Below are 17,439 nucleotides of genomic sequence, written 5' to 3'. Positions count from 1 at the left end.
CCACTTAAACCTCTTTTTATCTCGTGGTTAAATATTTATGGTGCATTATTGCTTTGCTTTGCAATTGCTTACTCTCCTTTCTCTAAGAAAAGGGAGTAAGTAATTTATTTTATAATCTACTAGCAGACCGTCCAAGCGTTGCTGGGGCTAAGGTTTTAGTTATAAAGGGTTTTTCAACAAGAACTTTGTTTTCTAAAACAAAATAAAACAAAGAATTTAGAGGAAAATGAATAAAATTTTTATTGTATTACAAAGAGAAAAGTTTGGCAATTATGAATGAAAAATAATATCTGGCAAATGTCCACCACGACCACGCTGACAGATGTTGATTCTTTCATCAAAATTTTTTATCACTTTTTGGCAAAATGGAGGGTCTATTTCGTTAATGACATCACGGATTTTGAGTTTTAAGGCTGCAATCGATTCGATTGGCTCCGTATAGACTCTGTCTTTAACATAGCCCCACAAAAAATAATCCAGTGGTGTTAAATCACACGATCTGGCTGGCCACTTAACAGCTGAATTTCGCGAAATTATGCGCTCGGGAAATTTGGTTTGCAATAAATTGATCGTTTCATTGGCTGTGTGACATGTTGCACCGTCCTGTTGAAACCACATTTCAGTGATATCCATGTCATCAATAATAGGCCAAAATTTAGTGGTTAACATCTCGCGATACCGTGATCCATTGACTGTTACCGCATTTCCAGCCTCATCTTCGAAAAAAAACGGCCCAATCACGCCTCCAGACCACATAGTGCACCACACAGTAACACGTTGAGTATGCAAAGCCTTCTCAATAATTGCTTTAGGATTTTCAGAAGCCCAAATGCGACAATTTTGCTTGTTGACGTACCCTGACAAATGAAAATGGGCTTCGTCTGAAAAAATGATTTTTTCAGAAAAACCAGCAGGTTGTTCCTGAATGAACTGAGCGAATCTGCGGCGATTTGAATGGTCGATCAGCTTTAATTCCTGCACCAGTTGAATCTTGTAAGGCTTCAAAGCCAAATCCTTTCGCAAAATTCGCCATGTTGTGCTTTTGGATAACCCCAATTGTTGAGAACGTCGTGAAATTGACAAATTTTGATCTTCTTCAACACTGTGGCTCACGGCGGCGATGTTTTCTGTTGAACGACCCGGTCGAACACGTGTTGGTGTTGGCACATTTTGTACCGAGCCTGTCGACTCAAATTTCGCGACCAAATTCTTAACAGCGGTCTCAGAAGGACGATTATGCTGGCCGAAAATATCACGAATTTTACGAAATGTAACTTTAACAGAACCACAATTTTTATAGTGGATTTGAATTATTTTAATGCGATTTTCAAGAGAAATTGAATTCATTGTAATAATTGCCAAAGCACCTGCTACGAATACCGCCAAAAACTAAATGTCAAAACTATCACGTTCTCGGTGTTGCCACAATTGAAAAACAAACTTCTTGTTGAAATACCCTTTATTTATTACATATTTTGTTTATTACATAGTAGTAACTTATTCAAGGGAAACGGTAGGAGAACACCAGTCATGGGGACCACCATGCTTTTTTGGTGGTTATGCCATTAAATTGTAGCTTGCTTGAAACGTTGGTACTTTCAACACAGCGCCATCTGTTAGAATTGTGACTATCAAATAATAAACAAATATTTTGCAATAAAATAATATTGCGGGTATAAATTGAGATGTAAGCTATCTTTTAAGTTGGATCAAACTACACATGGTGTGCAAATTTGATTGAAATCGGTTCGGTAGTTTAGGACTCCATAGTGGACAAACAACGTGACACGTAATTTATATATATTAAGATATTAAATTAGGCACCAAACCTAAAGCGGAATCTCAAATCTCACACGTAAAAATACCTCAATATTTTTGTACATGGATAGGATTTTATATGATTAACGAATTTATTTACTGCTTTATTTAATTATAATTGCAGCCAAAATTTAATCTCAATCAATTAAATATTTCGCCTGTCATGTTGTCACTGTCTAAAATGTTGATACATATAAGTTTAACAAAATTTCAGCATGACAGGCGAAATATTCGCCCGGGTCATGGCGAATTTTGGGGTTCCTCACTCATTTTTGCTTGTAAGGGCCTAAATTAATTCATTTAAAGTGGCTTAAAAGTAAAAATGTCTTGACGTATAAACAAACTGCCTCCATGACTAAAAATCTCTGCATCGGACTTGCACAAAGAGAAGCGAAGAACTACTCGTATCTTATAAGAGACTAGCCAGTAGTCACCCGCCCCGGCTTTTTAGTTTATAGCAAACAGACAGATAAACGCAAAGGCTTGGTAGTTCACTATAAATCAAGTCGCACATGTAGTCCTCTATATTTCCCGTCTCAGTGGCTTGGTCCACCTTTTCATTGGGCTCAAAGATATCGTCCGTGTTTGTTCTGTAATGGTACAACATTTATTATTTCAATACTGAACGTTAAAAATGACCAAAAAAAAGTTATGAAATTTTGTCAAGGTAGTGAAGGCGATCATTTTTTCTCAAAATACAACCACTGTGTATATAGTTAAAATATTGAAAAAAAAACCAAAAAGCCAACATCACGAGGTGTTCCCAGGCGGTCACCCATCCAAGTACTGACCTCGCCCGACGTTGCTTAACTTCGGTGATCGGACGAGAACCGGTGTATTCAACGTGGTATGGACGTTGGCAACAATCGATATGAAAAAGACTATCAGTTAGTTGTAGGAAGTGCACGAAGCAATACAGTCGACTCTCGATAATATGAAACTCAAGGGACCAGAGATAAATTTCAAGTTATCAAGAGTTCAAATAACAAGTGTTTGAATAAGCACGATGGGGAGGGGCTACTGAAGGAAATAAGAATTTGATCAAAATTTGTTACTTATTATTTCCATATTCTTATTATGTATTAACAATTATTATTACATATAACCATTATTCACGAATTTTTATTTCAAAAAGAAATCTGTAATCTTTTTTTGAGTGACTTCAGTTTATCATTGTCCAAAGAAATTTTGATAGTGGTGAGAGCTGCAAAGTAATCGTCACTTGTGTCGGCAACAATTGACAAGTCTGTGCATGTATGCAAACAAACGACAGGTACATGCATGATAAACGCTTCAAATTATAGAGAGTAGGGAAGACTGGATTTCAAATTATCGCATGTTGGCGAGCAAGATAATACTTTTTCAACTTCAAATTACCGAAGGGACCAATTTCTATTGATTTTATTCAAATTATCGAGTGTTTTTCAAGGGACCGGAATTTTTTTCAAATAATCGAGAGATTCAAATTAACGAGTGTCAAATTATCGAGAGTCGACTGTACTTTATTCTATTTTATATTTTCGATACTGTAATCGCCAACGTCCATACCACGTTGAATACACCGGTTCTCGTCCGATCACCGAAGTTAAGCAACGTCGGGCGAGGTCAGTACTTGGATGGGTGACCGCCTGGGAACACCTCGTGATGTTGGCTTTTTGGTTTTTTTTTCAATATTTTAACTACACAGTGGTTGTATTTTGAGAAAAAATTATCGCCTTCACTACCTTGACAAAATTTCATAACTTTTTTTTGGTCATTTTTAATGTTCAGTATTGAAATAAAAATAATAAATGTTGTACCATTACAGAACAAACACGGACGATATCTTTGAGTCCAATGAAAAGGTGGACCAAGCCACTGAGACAGAAAATATAGAGAACTATATATGTGACTTGATTTATAGTGAACTACAAAGCATTTGTGTCTATCTGTCTGTCCGTTCGCTATAAACTAAAACGCCGGGGCGGGTGGCTACTGGCTAGTCACTTTATAAGATAGTTCTCGCTTTGCTTTGTATAAGGGGGCGTCCATAAATTACGTGAGGTGTTTTTTTAAATTTTCTGTGACCCTCTCCCCCCCTGGTGAGATGTCGTGAGATTTTATTCAACCCCCTCCCCCATCCCCCAATCTCACGTGAGATTTTTCAAAATGAGGGATTCTTACGTAAACGCGTTGGATTGTTATTGTAAAAAGAAGAAAAAAATTGCTTCGTGCTTTTATTTACGACTAAAACAAAATAAGTGAAATGTTGAGCTTTTAGGTATGGAGTTAGCGGGAAGTTGCAGAGATGGCCTTTAGGGTCAACCGTTTTCCAAAATTTTTTGTTCAAACAGAAAAAAAATTGCGTGATATTTGCCGAGAACCCCTCTCTCCAACGTAAGATTAAATGAGATTTGACTCTACCCCCTCCCCCCCTTAAACACCTCCCGTAATTTATGGACGCCCCCTAAGTCTGATGCAGAGATGTTAAGTCATGGAGGAAGTTTGTTTATACGTTATGACGTTTACTTTTTAGCCACTTTACATAACTTAATTTAGGCCCTTACAAGCAAAAATGAGTGATGAACACCAAAATTCTGCATGACCGGGGCGAATATTTCGCCTGTCATGCTGAAACTTTGTTAAACTTATAATATCAATATAACAGACAATGACAGACATGATAACATGACAGACGAAATATTTAATTGATTGAGATTATGGTTAAAATTATAATTGCAGTAAATAATTGAATTCGTTTATCAAATCCTATTTATGTAGAAAAATATTGAGGTATTTTAACATGTGGGATATTAGATCCCTCTTTAGGTTTGGTGTAATTTAATATAGATTATAAAATACTCTCCTTTCTCTAAATGCACCATAAAGTAGAGCTATACATATATACTAGTAAATGTTATGTTTCAAATATTAAACCATGTGATAAAAAGAGGTTTAGGTGAATTTAGACTTGTCATAACAACATCCACTTTTCAATGCATACAAGTAAATTAATATATCATTTATTTCAGTATTATATACAGTGATTAGTATTACAGTGTATATATACCTATATATTCCACGGACACCAACATTTATATGAGTCTGGTGTATGTAAATAAAATCAATGATAGAGATATTCTTTATTGATTTTATTTTTATATATTTATCTTTATACATGTAGTCTTATCTTGTTAATTAAGCCATTTGGACATTTTTCTCACTGCAAAAGCCGTGTGATAAACTTAATTGGAGTAAAAATATTTTTTCTAGAGCTTGGAGACATTACAGTTATGTTTTAACTATAAAAAAGAGAGATCAGTGCTTCTGTTAAAACTAACTAATTTTAACGTATTTACGGTTATTGGTGGAAACTTAGATTACTAGGTCAAACTACACGTGAACTATGAATGAATGACAAATGTTTTTAGAAAGAAAAAAATATTTTTTTACCTAATCTTGATACATTTATACATTACTAGCTGGCCTGGCGGACATCGTACCGCCTAACAGTCGATTCTTTATTTTTTTTAAATACTTATTCTGCTATTCGGGACACCGGTCTAGCTAAGATAAAAAAAAGAAAGTTGATAGGACAACAAATACATTATGTCAAAAAAATAAAAATTTACCTTCCCGGAACCCCTCCACTCACACTTGAACTTTATGATATGGTATTAAAGTTCAAATTGACTTTTAAGTATTATTACGAATATTGTATGTATGGGAATATAGAAAAGTGTTGTTTTTAGACTTTTACACTTAATTTTTTTAATTTTTCTCTCCGTAAAAACCATCCTCGTACTTCAAGGAATATTATAAAAAAAGAATCAGACAAATCGGTTAAGCGGTTTTCATGTTATGTCGTACAACGGAAAACGGTTTAATTTTTATATATGTATATAGATATAGATTAATAATGAACGAAGCAACTGATAATAGAATTAATAATATTATATTTTAAAACGAGCATAATAATATGATGTTAAGCTGTTTCATGTTTGCTATGTTTCCGTAAATAGATTTATCATGACTACGAGTGTTGCTAAACCGTAGAGGTTTATCCTGTTATGCATTTTAATATACAATGTTAATTATGAAAATAAAAATTCAAAGCGAATAAAGTTTGTAAGAGGAGTAGGTTACAGAACACACATGCAAAAATCAATTTAGATTGGGTAATATTCTATAAGAAAGAATGGAAAAGTAAAAAATAAAACATTGTATTAGAATGTTTTCGTTTCGCTTTAATTTAAAAGGAAACCGCCGTGTTTCTTGTTTGTAAAAATAATAATACATTTAAATGTTAAACATTTTTACTTTAAATATTAAAAATGAATTATTAATTTATTTTTATTAAAGTCGTAAATGAGTTTATAAGTTATTCAAATGTGAATTATAAAACTATACTAAATGTTACTAATCCTTTATAGTCATTTTAATCAGGTTAAACCATTTGATAAAATTATGTAATGTGATAAATTTGAAGTTATATAGGTAGGTATAGGCTAAGGACTCACGAAGCGGTTTTCACCCGCGCGCGAGTTTTGTACGGTTACGTAGCCGTCGCGGTTGCGATAATCGCTCGCAAACTAGGCGGTTGATTATCGCAATACGGGCGGTTAAACGATCAGTTGAGTTCCATGGAAATACACCAGAAACGAGCTGTTGCGTTACGTTTTCGTTTGCTTACATCATAGAATAATTAAAAAAAGAAGTCCTAAAATATTCTGAGTGCAACCACTGCTTGCGGAAGTGATCGATCATCGATATGGATTATTTATTACTCTTATTAAAGATTATTTTCGAATCCGTATCCGTAATGTGCGGTCGTCCGCCAACCGCTGCGCAACCACGGCCGGGAGCGGGTAAAAACCGCTTCGTGAGTCCTTAGCGATAGTTAGAAAAAATTATCTGCTGGATCATCCTCCGAAACATAACATTAGTCATGACAAGTCATGACAAAATACACTTGTCACGACTACAAACAACGTTGTTGTTATTTTTTTGATAACGTTATCTTTAGATACAGTTTAAAGGTTACGATTGGATTTTTAAGTTTCAAATTTTAGAACAATTAATAAACTGAACTGTTTAAAATGATTACGTAACACAGTCAAGGATTTTACGAGTATTTTTGTTCCTAGGTGTTTGCGGTCAAATACGTTACGGAAGTTGGGTCCCGCCCTTGCAACAGGCAACACATTGGTGCTAAAACCAGCTGAACAGACGCCACTCACAGCTTTATATTTATTTATTTATACTTCGTTACATTAAAAGAACAACAAAAATTAGAAGGCAAGCAACGGGCTTTCATATTATTTCAAAATCACTGCGAAGGCGCGTGTTTCACGATTTAGGAACAGTGAATATTTTTTAAAGGAATAGATTTTTTTATTTATGGAAATATTGAATTAAGAAATTGTGAATTTTATAAAAAAGAGTACAATTTTATTTTTATTTTGTATTTTAGATACACAATAAAACATAGACAAGTTAATTACAGAACAATAAAAAAAAGCAAAAACATTTTTTTTGCCAATAGTATAGTAGCTGTGTATGGCATTATAACTTCATCTTCCAAATCCACGCCATGTTCTTGTATAATCCATTACATTTTATCCGTCCATTTTTAATCATAAGTATGTCTTTAGTTTATTTTTCTGTAATTGATTTGTTTTTTTTTTCAGTTTCAACACACACAAGAATTCAGCCAAATAAATTGACGTATAGGAATTATCTAAATATATCCTATACCCTTGACTATCGATTGTCCGAACAATCAAATAGTCAACACAAATTAGACGAACAATATAATAGTCCGAATCATCGAATAGATATGTCGTCGTCTATGTATTATAGGAATCTACGGTGCTGCAAGCTTCCTGTTACAGTACAAATTTAAATATACAAAAACGATTTTTCCTCGACCTCAGCAAACGCGTAAAGAGTCAGAGGATGTTTTAATTAAGTCCAAATACGAGGTGTTCCGAAGTTCGCCCGACGTTGCTTAACTTCAGTAATCAGACGAGAACCGGTGTATTCTACGTGCTATAGCCGTTGGCAGAAACTTTTCAGAATGACTCAAAAACAACTTACCTTCCTCTTTCTGCCCTTCGAACGTAATTTCTTTATAGAGATCTTGTAGTTTCTTCTTATAATAAAATTCTTGTGACTTTTCTTTAACATCCAATTCGTCCTCAATTTAGTCAAAGTCAAAAATCATTTATTCATATAGGTAACACAATGTACACTTATGAACGTCAAAAAATAAACATACATAAATGCTTCTTATTTTACATTTACTGCCAGTTCTCAAATCAAGGGCGTAGAACTGAATAATCTCGTTTGTAAGGAGCTGCAACCATTACACCGTGTTCCACATGACATCTTAAGTAATAAATAATAATAAAATAAATTAAAAACAAAGATTTGTCCTCTATCAGATTCTCGTGGCCTCAGTACTCCTAGCAATAGGCGTATTCGGCAAGCCATAGTTCTTACATCAAAGTTATAAGACGCATGTTCACTATTTTGATTCTTGACAATATCGCAATAATACGTATATATCCGAAATAATATAAAATTTGTAAATGAGAAGTCTAAACATGGAGTACAGACTACAGATATTTCTGTATTTGGACATGACTACCAAAAAAACACTCGACATAAAATAATAAAGACAAACATATTAAGAGAACAGCCTACACCTTATAACTATAGTTTGATTTTTGCTTTATAGGAGGTTTTACAAATTGTATATATAATTGTATAATTTCCTAGAAAATATGTTTAGTTCTATATTGGTTTTTAGCAAGAAATCGAGTATAGTTTAAATCTGGCTCTTTATTTGATCAATGTCTTCTTAATTATAAGTAATCAAAAGATTAGTTAGAGAAGCGGAATACTTTATTCAGGCCTAGTATTAAAAGCATCAGAACTTCTTGAAAAATGAGTTTAGGGCAATCACAAATACGACAAATAAGTTACATAAAGAGTTAATAGTTTAATGTTCACTCATACACGGTTTCTATGCTTTAGTTCTTGTTCTTAGTTAAAAACTATAGCTGTCGCAGCACTGTGTCTAATATATATACACCAAAAAAATACAAATCTGTGAATTTAGTTAGATAGCCGGTTGGCAATTCTACTTCTAGGGTAGGATTAGAGAAATCTTGACTGAAAGACGATTTAGTATCCATGTTTGTATACTAAATTTATAAAAAAAATATTGGAGAAGAAATTCCATACAAAAATAATTATGTGTAAAATTTAGTGAGGCGCTGGCTGGTATACATTGACCAATCTAACTTGACCCTTACAAACACATGTTTTTTCCCAGCTCAGTCCAAACATAAAAACGTTGTAGACCTTTATAAAGTGGCAAGTTTTGATTGTTGAAATGTAGAATTTGTTTGTGCTGATTCATGGTATGACCTTCAAATTTTTATCGCGGTCTCTGTAGATACTACTATAAATTGTTGGCTTAATTCGTCTGTGATCATCAGTGATGCCAGTCGCGTAGAATTTAACATATACAAGTTTGAAAATTTAAAAATAGCACGCGTTTCTTGTGGTTACGTCGTATTCTATGAGGATATTATTGTTCCGTTAAACATTTGAAAATGATTCGAAATTTGAGCAAGACGTTAAACTTACAAAAAGCAAAATTTGCAACTGCAGCAGCGCCGGCACCGCACACCAGCCCGGATATTAAGTACACTGGAGTAAGTACTTTTTTGTTGTATACTTAAAAGGTATATGTACAATTATGATTAATATTACTGTGCGCGGTTTATAGTTTTTAATTCATTTATTTTATAACTTAGGCAAAAATTGCCTAAGTCTCAATATCTAATAAAATTTAACAAATTTACTAGTGTGAGTAATAAGTCTCTTAATTAATATAAATATTTAAAAAAATCCTATTATTAATTAATTTATATACAAAGGAATCTCTATAACTCGCACAATTTTAACTCGAAATCCTCAATAAGTCGAAAAGTTAGCCATTCCCTTCCGATGAACCCCTAAATACGCGGGACCTTGAATTATATTATATCTTGATTGATTATTTAGACTTTGAACTCGAATAAAATGCTATTTCCCTACGAAGTATTGATAATGCATATTTATACTCTATAACTCGAATTTTGAAAAGGAGACTCCGTAAGTTGTTACTAAAATAGAACCTCTTAATTGGAATTGCCGAAATAAAATCCGTAAAATCTGATATGAATGTTCGGGTTCGGGGCTTCTAATCTATTGTTTTTGTCTTGTTCACGTGAAATGAATGAATACATTCAAAGATTTTTCTAAGTAAAACAGTTGTGAATGTTTATAAAAAAATCTGCAAATAGTTTAAATCAAAAGAAGTTAACGGATGTTACTATGTAATTCGTTTTAATATGTAAAAAATATATACTACAAAACTTAGGTTCAATTATTGTTATACACATTCGACTCTAGAAATCGAAAAATACACGTGGAAATTTCAACAGTTAAATCATATAATCTTGCAGTTCTTATTAAGTCGAAAATTCGTTAACTCGATTTTTCTTCGCATTTCCCTAGACATTCGAGTTATAGATATTCCACTGTAATAGGTAATACAGGTTGTTGACTAACCTATATTAGGTACAAATTTTGTTTTATGAAAAGTTAAAAAAACATTATATATTTAATATACAATACTTATTTACAGATATTTATCAATAATGAGTGGGTGAAATCTGCTGATGGCAAAACATTTCAAACTGTGAACCCTACTGACGAGAAAGTTATTGCGGACATTCAACAGGGTGGAAAAGCAGACATTGATAAAGCAGTCCAAGCAGCAAAAGATGCCTTTAAGTAAGATCTTTATGATAATTAAGTAATTATTTTCTCATACTAATTAATAAGCATAGTCATTTTGTATGATGATTTGCTATTTTAAAAGAGTACCGAGAGGTTTTACGCCGGCCTTTTCTCTCGGCCTACACCCTCTGTCTTCTTTGCCGATGAGTAGGGATGTCTTCTTATTTAAATTTAATGACGTGGAATAAGTGATACCTGAATCTTATATTCCATACTAAACATATTTTATTTTAACATACAACTTAAGATTTCATTCATAAAATGCATGACAACCAACCCAACTTATTTTTTGCAACCTTTGTGAAGATTGTTTTATGTACAATGCACTGACCAACTTATATAGCTATACAAGTTTTAATGAATATTATTATATAAAAAAGGCTGGGCTCACCATGGAGGACAATGGATGCATCTCATCGGGGCTACCTCTTAAACAAATTGGCTGATCTTATTGAGAGAGACAGGGCTTACATTGCGGTAAGTATTTTGACCTAATGTAACTTTATATAAAATGTTTCAATTCTAAAATATCTGAGCTATATTTACTAAAACATAACATGCACCAAATTTTAAATTACCTGTATGCAATGAGAAGTAGACGTTGACATGACAAATATAAATCCACTTACTATTACATGGTTAAATATGTATTTGAAATATAAATTTTCCTATTAGTTAGTTATTGGTGTATTTAGAGAAAGGCAATTTCGTTTTATTATCAATGTTAAATTACGCACCAAACCTATAGAGGGAATGGGATTTAAAATCCCACATGTAAAAGTACCTAAATATTTTTGTACGTAGATAGGCATTGATATGATTAACGAACTATATTCACTGCAAACATAATTGCAGCCATAAGTTCTAAATTTTATAGGCTTTTTAATTAAGTCATTTGGTTCTTTTTCTCACTGCAAAAGCTGTGTGATAAACTACATCGGAGGCTTTGATGGCGGATTATTAATTTTAAAAATATTTTTTCTAGAGCTTGGAGACATTAGATAATGGAAAGCCATTCTTGGCCGCGTACGAAGGAGATTTACCCGGCTCAATAAATAACCTGCGCTACTACGCGGGTTGGGCCGACAAGAATCATGGCAAAGTGTTACCAGCAGACGGCAAATACTTTGCGTACACACGTCACGAGCCTGTTGGTAAGTTAATTAGTTCTAATATCGAAAAAATATGTAAGAATTTATAACGATTTGTTTAGATTATGTTTGTTTCGTTTGCTTTTACTCATCTCTTACGCAATTATAATATAATAACTACATAATAATAAACTAGCTTCTCGTCGGTACGCCAACATATTATTTTGCGCTTTGAACTAACACATTTTCATGCGAAATAAGACGTAGGCAGAAGCAAGTTATTTAACTCTCATTAGTGTACATTATGTACCTACCTATATAAATAAATTAAAACTGATTTTTGTAAGAAAAAGGACGTTTTTAATTAATTTTGAAAATGATTAGACTTAGTGCTCTACTTAAAACAGCAAAGTTAGTAACTGAAAGTTATTTCATATTTTTAATGTATAAATTTCGCAAAGCACAAGCTATATTGTGACAAGTTACCTAACTCATTTGCTTTGATTGAATTGGATATGCACTCAAATTTATTATTACAACGCAAACATACATAGTAGATTTAAAAAGCCTGATAAATACTTCAACAAATCCGTGTATAAATTTAGACTTACTTCTTTTTAAGAACGTAAATGTAAAGCCGACTCATACCATCCATTCAGAGCATGGCAATGTCCAATAAGTTGGTGTGAATTATAAAACTATATAACTAGTCTTTTTAGAGTTTCCTTCACATTGAGTAAGCCTGATCTATTAAATTGCACAATGTCGGAATTTGTTTTAGGTTATGCTCTAAGTTTTAATTTGTATTAATTAGTTTTCAATTGTATTAAATATTATAAGATCATTTTGTTTTCGTGGACAAACTTTACGTCTAATGTTAATTTCAAGAGTGGTAAACCAAATCTCTCTTTATAGTTTTCGTAATCGCTCTAGTCCTTTAAATCGAATTAAACGTTTTGTTAAAATGGAGTAATTAGATAAAAAATGTATAGTATATGGGGTTATACTTGGAAAATTTAACTGAATATAAACTGAAATTTAGTCAACTGAATTCTCTTAAGACACTTGTTTAAATTATTACTCAACACAGCCAAGGATGAATGATTTAACGAGAAATTTGGTTCGCAGGTGTTTGCGGTCAAATCATACCATGGAACTTCCCATTGCTGATGGCGGCGTGGAAGTTGGGTCCCGCCCTTGCAACAGGCAACACATTGGTGCTTAAACCAGCTGAACAGACGCCACTCACAGCTTTATATTTAGCACAACTTGTTAAGGTATATGTTATTCCTAAATCGTGTGAGTTTGTAAGAAGTTGTGTGTTCCACGGTTTGAATAGTGAATATATTTGTGTACATCAAGGTCTTTTTAAGGTGATATATCGGGGTCTCATCTTTAGAGGCACTTAACCTATAGGATATAGCTATATAAGCAGAGAGTAAACTATTTTTTTTCAGAGTTTAATGCTTACTATACCAGTCAAGTTCTGTATTTCTTAAATATAAAGAAGCCTTTCCATGAATCAAAGTATTTTAATTGGGTTCGATATTAAAAAAAAAATATATATGTAAGTACTAAAAACTAAAAAATGTTTTCCTTGAAAAAATGGCTATCAAATGCAGTCTTTATTAGCTATGCTGAGCAGTTATAATTGATATTTTAAATAAAATATAGTTTCATTATATTTTTTTCTCTATTTTCTAGGTTTGATTAATTTAAAAGTTATATATTTAATAAAAACATTTAAATATACAATAAAAAGAATATATATATAATTATTATTGATGTAATTTTTTAAGACAAAGTAATAAAATCTACACAGGAATCGAAATGACAAATTACTATCTTGGTAACAATTTTTGAAAACAGTTATTTTGTTAATGAGAATAAAGTTCTTTAAACATTATATTTATCAACTATCTTTGAGTATCAGCTGCTCTTGGATTATATCTTGAACGCGTTCGTTTTTTTATCTATATGTTTATTATTATATTATTTGTTGTACACGTAAATATAAGTATTACGAACACAACACATATCTCTCTTACATAAAAATGTTTTTGTAGGAAGCTGGCTTCCCTGAGGGTGTAGTTAACGTGGTGCCAGGCTATGGCGACGCCGGCGCAGCTTTAGTTGACCATCCAGATGTCGATAAAATTGCTTTCACTGGTAAGTAAATCCGCCTTGGGTAATGGCAAAAATATGTTACTACCAGATAACAGGTGTTTCAAACACATACTAGATTCTACATGTAATTTTGACTCCCGGAGTAATGAATATAGCATACACAACATATGTATTTATTTTCATGATTTGTAAATAGCAATATCACATTTTCTACTATTTCTTTGTTTCATCTAATTTCATATTTATTCATTTGTGAAGATACTTTTCTCTCTTTCTGTCAAATTATTTTACAATGCGATGAAAAAAAACAGACCGGAAAATATCTATAAAATTTAAATATAAACTTAGGTACTTTAAGGGCGTATGAGTTCGTTTTGAGTTGCCGAAAAAGACAACATGTTTTTATTTTAAAGAAGTGATATATAGACAAGCTATTATAGATGCTCTATCTGATTTTACTATTCTAAACATTTCAATCATTATTTCTAACAGGTTCCACAGAAGTCGGTAAACTAATCCAGAAAGGTGCTGCGGGCACAGTCAAGAGGATCACTTTGGAATTGGGTGGAAAATCACCAAATATTATATTAAACGATGCCGACTTAAATCACGCCGTGGAACAGTCTCATATGGCGCTGTTCTACAATATGGGACAATGTTGCTGTGCGGGTAAGTTGCCATATCAAAAACATATTACTCTAATAAATTGTGGAGTCCTTCCTCTGTCCAGTCACTGACTGGCCCGAAAGCCCCATCGGAGAAGTAGTATATATTCTTAGTTAGAACAACTTTGTTATCATTATTCAGGGTATGTCGTCATAGCAGTGATTTGTAGTCGTTAGTTGTAGGAGGCGACTTAGGGTTGGATAAATGTCGAATAAATATACATATATATATACTTATATATATCACCTAATGACTCGGCTCTGGTTAAAAATTTCTATAGCCCAGTTCAAACATATCGTATACTAGCTGTCTCGGCTTCGCGCAGCTGGGCATTTATTTAAAAAAGCAATTTAGCGGGACCCATTTTAAACCTACAAATATGTTAATGAAAGCGGAAATGTATGTTATATATGTTAATGTTAAGAAGCATACATTAACGGCTAAGATTTAACGTTTTATGTAATATTTGAACAGGTTTTCTTGCCGTTGTTTATTTTGAATATTTCCAAATTCTCTTCTAAAGAAATATTCACGTCGTAATAGTAATGAACTCATATTTTTTCGGTACCAAGTGTGCTAAATCAGTAGCTAGAAATAAGCGTTTCTATTACGATTTTTGCTCGCATACCCGGACATTAATGTCAATATTTAAATCTTATCACCGTCTAGCAAAGGTCTGATAAGGTCTAATTCAACCTAATTATATAATATAAAATATAACGTAAACACAATATGATTGCCGATAAACTGTTTTTCAAATCACTTCCTATTTGTTTCGTCATTTGAATACAACTAGAGGAAATCCTTTTCGTTTAATAAACGTACACATACTAAAATAACGCCCTATAAAAGTGTTTTTGAATGTTAATACAAGTAATTATAAGTAGACGTTTTTCTATTCTATTCGTTCCAGGTTCACGTACGTTTGTCCAAGACAAAATCTATGACAAATTCGTTGAAATGTCAGCGGAGCGTGCTAAAAGACGTATTGTGGGCAACCCTTTCGATCCTAAGACTGAACAAGGACCACAGGTATGTATGTTATTTAAGTATTAGACTGATATCTAACTGAATTATGTGCTCTGTGCATTTTATTATTCATTTTATGAGTGTAATTATAAAAGTCTATTTTAGCACTTTCAAACGATGCTTAGGCTTATAGTTAGTCGCGGACCAAGTAATAGAAATACAATAGAAATAAGTTGCATTTATTACTATTTTTTCGTGTATTGTGTGTTATTAGCCTTTATTTATTACTTATTTTATATATTTGTCTTGCTTCTTTATATTCAAAGTGACTAGAGTGATCAAGACAAAACAGCAATTCAGCTAACTTCACACGAATTTCAGATTGACTCGGAACAACACGAAAAAATCCTTAGTCTGATAGAAAGCGGCAAAAAGCAAGGCGCGAATTTAGTAACGGGTGGCAAACGTCAAGGTGATGCGGGATTCTTCGTCGAACCCACTGTCTTCGCGGACGTCAAGGATGATATGGATATCGCTAAGACTGAGGTAAAAATTTAGCGTTAAATTCAGTTATACAGCGTTTGAACTTCGCCTTATTTATTATTTGAATTTAAATTATTCTTACGATAAATAGCACCTGCTCGTAGGAAATATTGCTGTCCTTTTGGCCTAGGCCATTAAGTTTCCCACATTTATTCACCTGTTTAACGTTTGTTATAGATCTTCGGTCCAGTGCAACAGATAATAAAATTCTCAGATTTAGACGAAGTAATCGCTCGCGGCAACAACTCAGAGTATGGACTCGCGGCCGGCATCTTCACCAACGACATGGATAAAGCCAACTATCTCATTCAGGTAATGCTAATACATATATATAATAATTTGATGGAAAGGGACAAAAGGTAGACTGATTTAGTTTTGAATAAGAAAGTTTATTAACAAGTTGTTGGTACATAGAATGGATCACTAAATTAGCAAAATGTCACAATAAAATTCCTTTAATTTTTTTCGCTTTAACAATTGACTTATCAGTACACAGTTTAAACACGTACACGTTGCTTAACACAAATCGCAGAATGATAATTAACAGGTAAAAGAACTTGACTCTTGTTTACGGGTGTACACTGTACAAGCAAGGTACCTCCGTCAAGGACTGGAGCGATGTCATTTTGTTTGAGAGTTTTTTGTTATGCCATTGAGATTTTTTAAAAGAGAATGAACAATAGTAATTTGTATAGGTTCAGACAATGATTACCAATGGAAACTGTTAATCAAAACTTTTCCCGCCTATTTGGGTTTTTACAATAATCCAAACATCTCTATTGCAGGGTCTCCGTGCTGGTACAGTTTGGGTGAACGATTACAATGTTTTTAGACAACAAGTGCCATTTGGTGGATACAAGCAATCCGGACTTGGAAGGGAAAACGGCCCGTATGGCCTTAACAATTACACTGAAGTTAAATCTGTAGTTATAAGATTGACTGAGAAGAATTCGTAAATATTTGCACAAAACACAAGGTCATTGTGAAAATGTTTAAGTTTTATTCAATTCCGACGGTGTGATAAATATTTGGAAGTTTTAGTTAACCTAGACGAGTAAGACGATAAAATTACTTTAAATAATATCAATTCCAAGCAGGAATTTCATTTCCAAAATGGCGCTAAAATCGATCGGTGCGTTTCTTTTAAAGTGCTACTTTTTTTACTTAATTTAGTTTATTTTCATTATACTCTTAAGGAAATGTCTATGTTATGTTATGTCTGCCTGAAAATGCAAGGTTAAATGCGACAAACGAATTCACACTCATTTTGTGTATGTAACTGTAACTTGATGAAGTAGTAATAACTGTTAATTGTTTAGAAATTTATTGAAATGAAATACTTTTTTGTTTGCTAATATATTTTTTATAACATTGAAATATATTTTTA

At 32.9% G+C, this 17,439-nt stretch overlaps 1 protein-coding gene and 2 non-coding genes across 3 annotated transcripts; 2 read left to right on the top strand and 1 right to left on the bottom strand.

Annotated features, from left to right (window-relative positions):
* Nucleotides 1-2,560: 2,560 nt before the first annotated feature.
* Nucleotides 2,561-2,679, bottom strand: LOC125050731. The gene has a single exon (XR_007117185.1). It is a non-coding gene; the product is annotated as a 5S ribosomal RNA (ribosomal RNA).
* A 673-nt stretch (nt 2,680-3,352) lies between these two features.
* LOC125050730 lies at nt 3,353-3,471 on the top strand. The gene has a single exon (XR_007117184.1). It is a non-coding gene; the product is annotated as a 5S ribosomal RNA (ribosomal RNA).
* Nucleotides 3,472-9,302: 5,831 nt separating this feature from the next.
* Nucleotides 9,303-17,429, top strand: LOC125050089 (aldehyde dehydrogenase, mitochondrial-like). The gene is made up of 11 exons (XM_047649679.1): nt 9,303-9,524; nt 10,502-10,650; nt 11,037-11,133; nt 11,642-11,810; nt 12,876-13,024; nt 13,814-13,916; nt 14,367-14,543; nt 15,454-15,572; nt 15,891-16,055; nt 16,230-16,364; nt 16,838-17,429. The coding sequence occupies exons 1-11, from the start codon at nt 9,423-9,425 to the stop codon at nt 17,006-17,008; spliced, it is 1,536 nt and encodes a 511-aa protein (XP_047505635.1). The 5' UTR covers nt 9,303-9,422; the 3' UTR covers nt 17,009-17,429.
* Nucleotides 17,430-17,439: the final 10 nt, after the last annotated feature.

Source organism: Pieris napi, chromosome 6, assembly GCF_905475465.1.
Source record: "Pieris napi chromosome 6, ilPieNapi1.2, whole genome shotgun sequence".
Taxonomy (NCBI): Eukaryota; Metazoa; Arthropoda; class Insecta; order Lepidoptera; family Pieridae; genus Pieris; species Pieris napi.
Note: the sequence above shows the minus strand (reverse complement) of the source record. Positions and strands in the feature narration are given on the sequence as shown.

Bases quoted from the DNA above. Each gene is read 5' to 3' on its own strand.
- LOC125050089 (XM_047649679.1), top strand. From the start codon at position 9,423: ATGATTCGAAATTTGAGCAAGACGTTAAACTTACAAAAAGCAAAATTT. The intron at 9,525-10,501 runs GTAAGTACTTTT...ACTTATTTACAG, and splicing joins CGGATATTAAGTACACTGGA to ATATTTATCAATAATGAGTG. The intron at 11,134-11,641 runs GTAAGTATTTTG...TATTTTTTCTAG, and splicing joins GAGACAGGGCTTACATTGCG to AGCTTGGAGACATTAGATAA.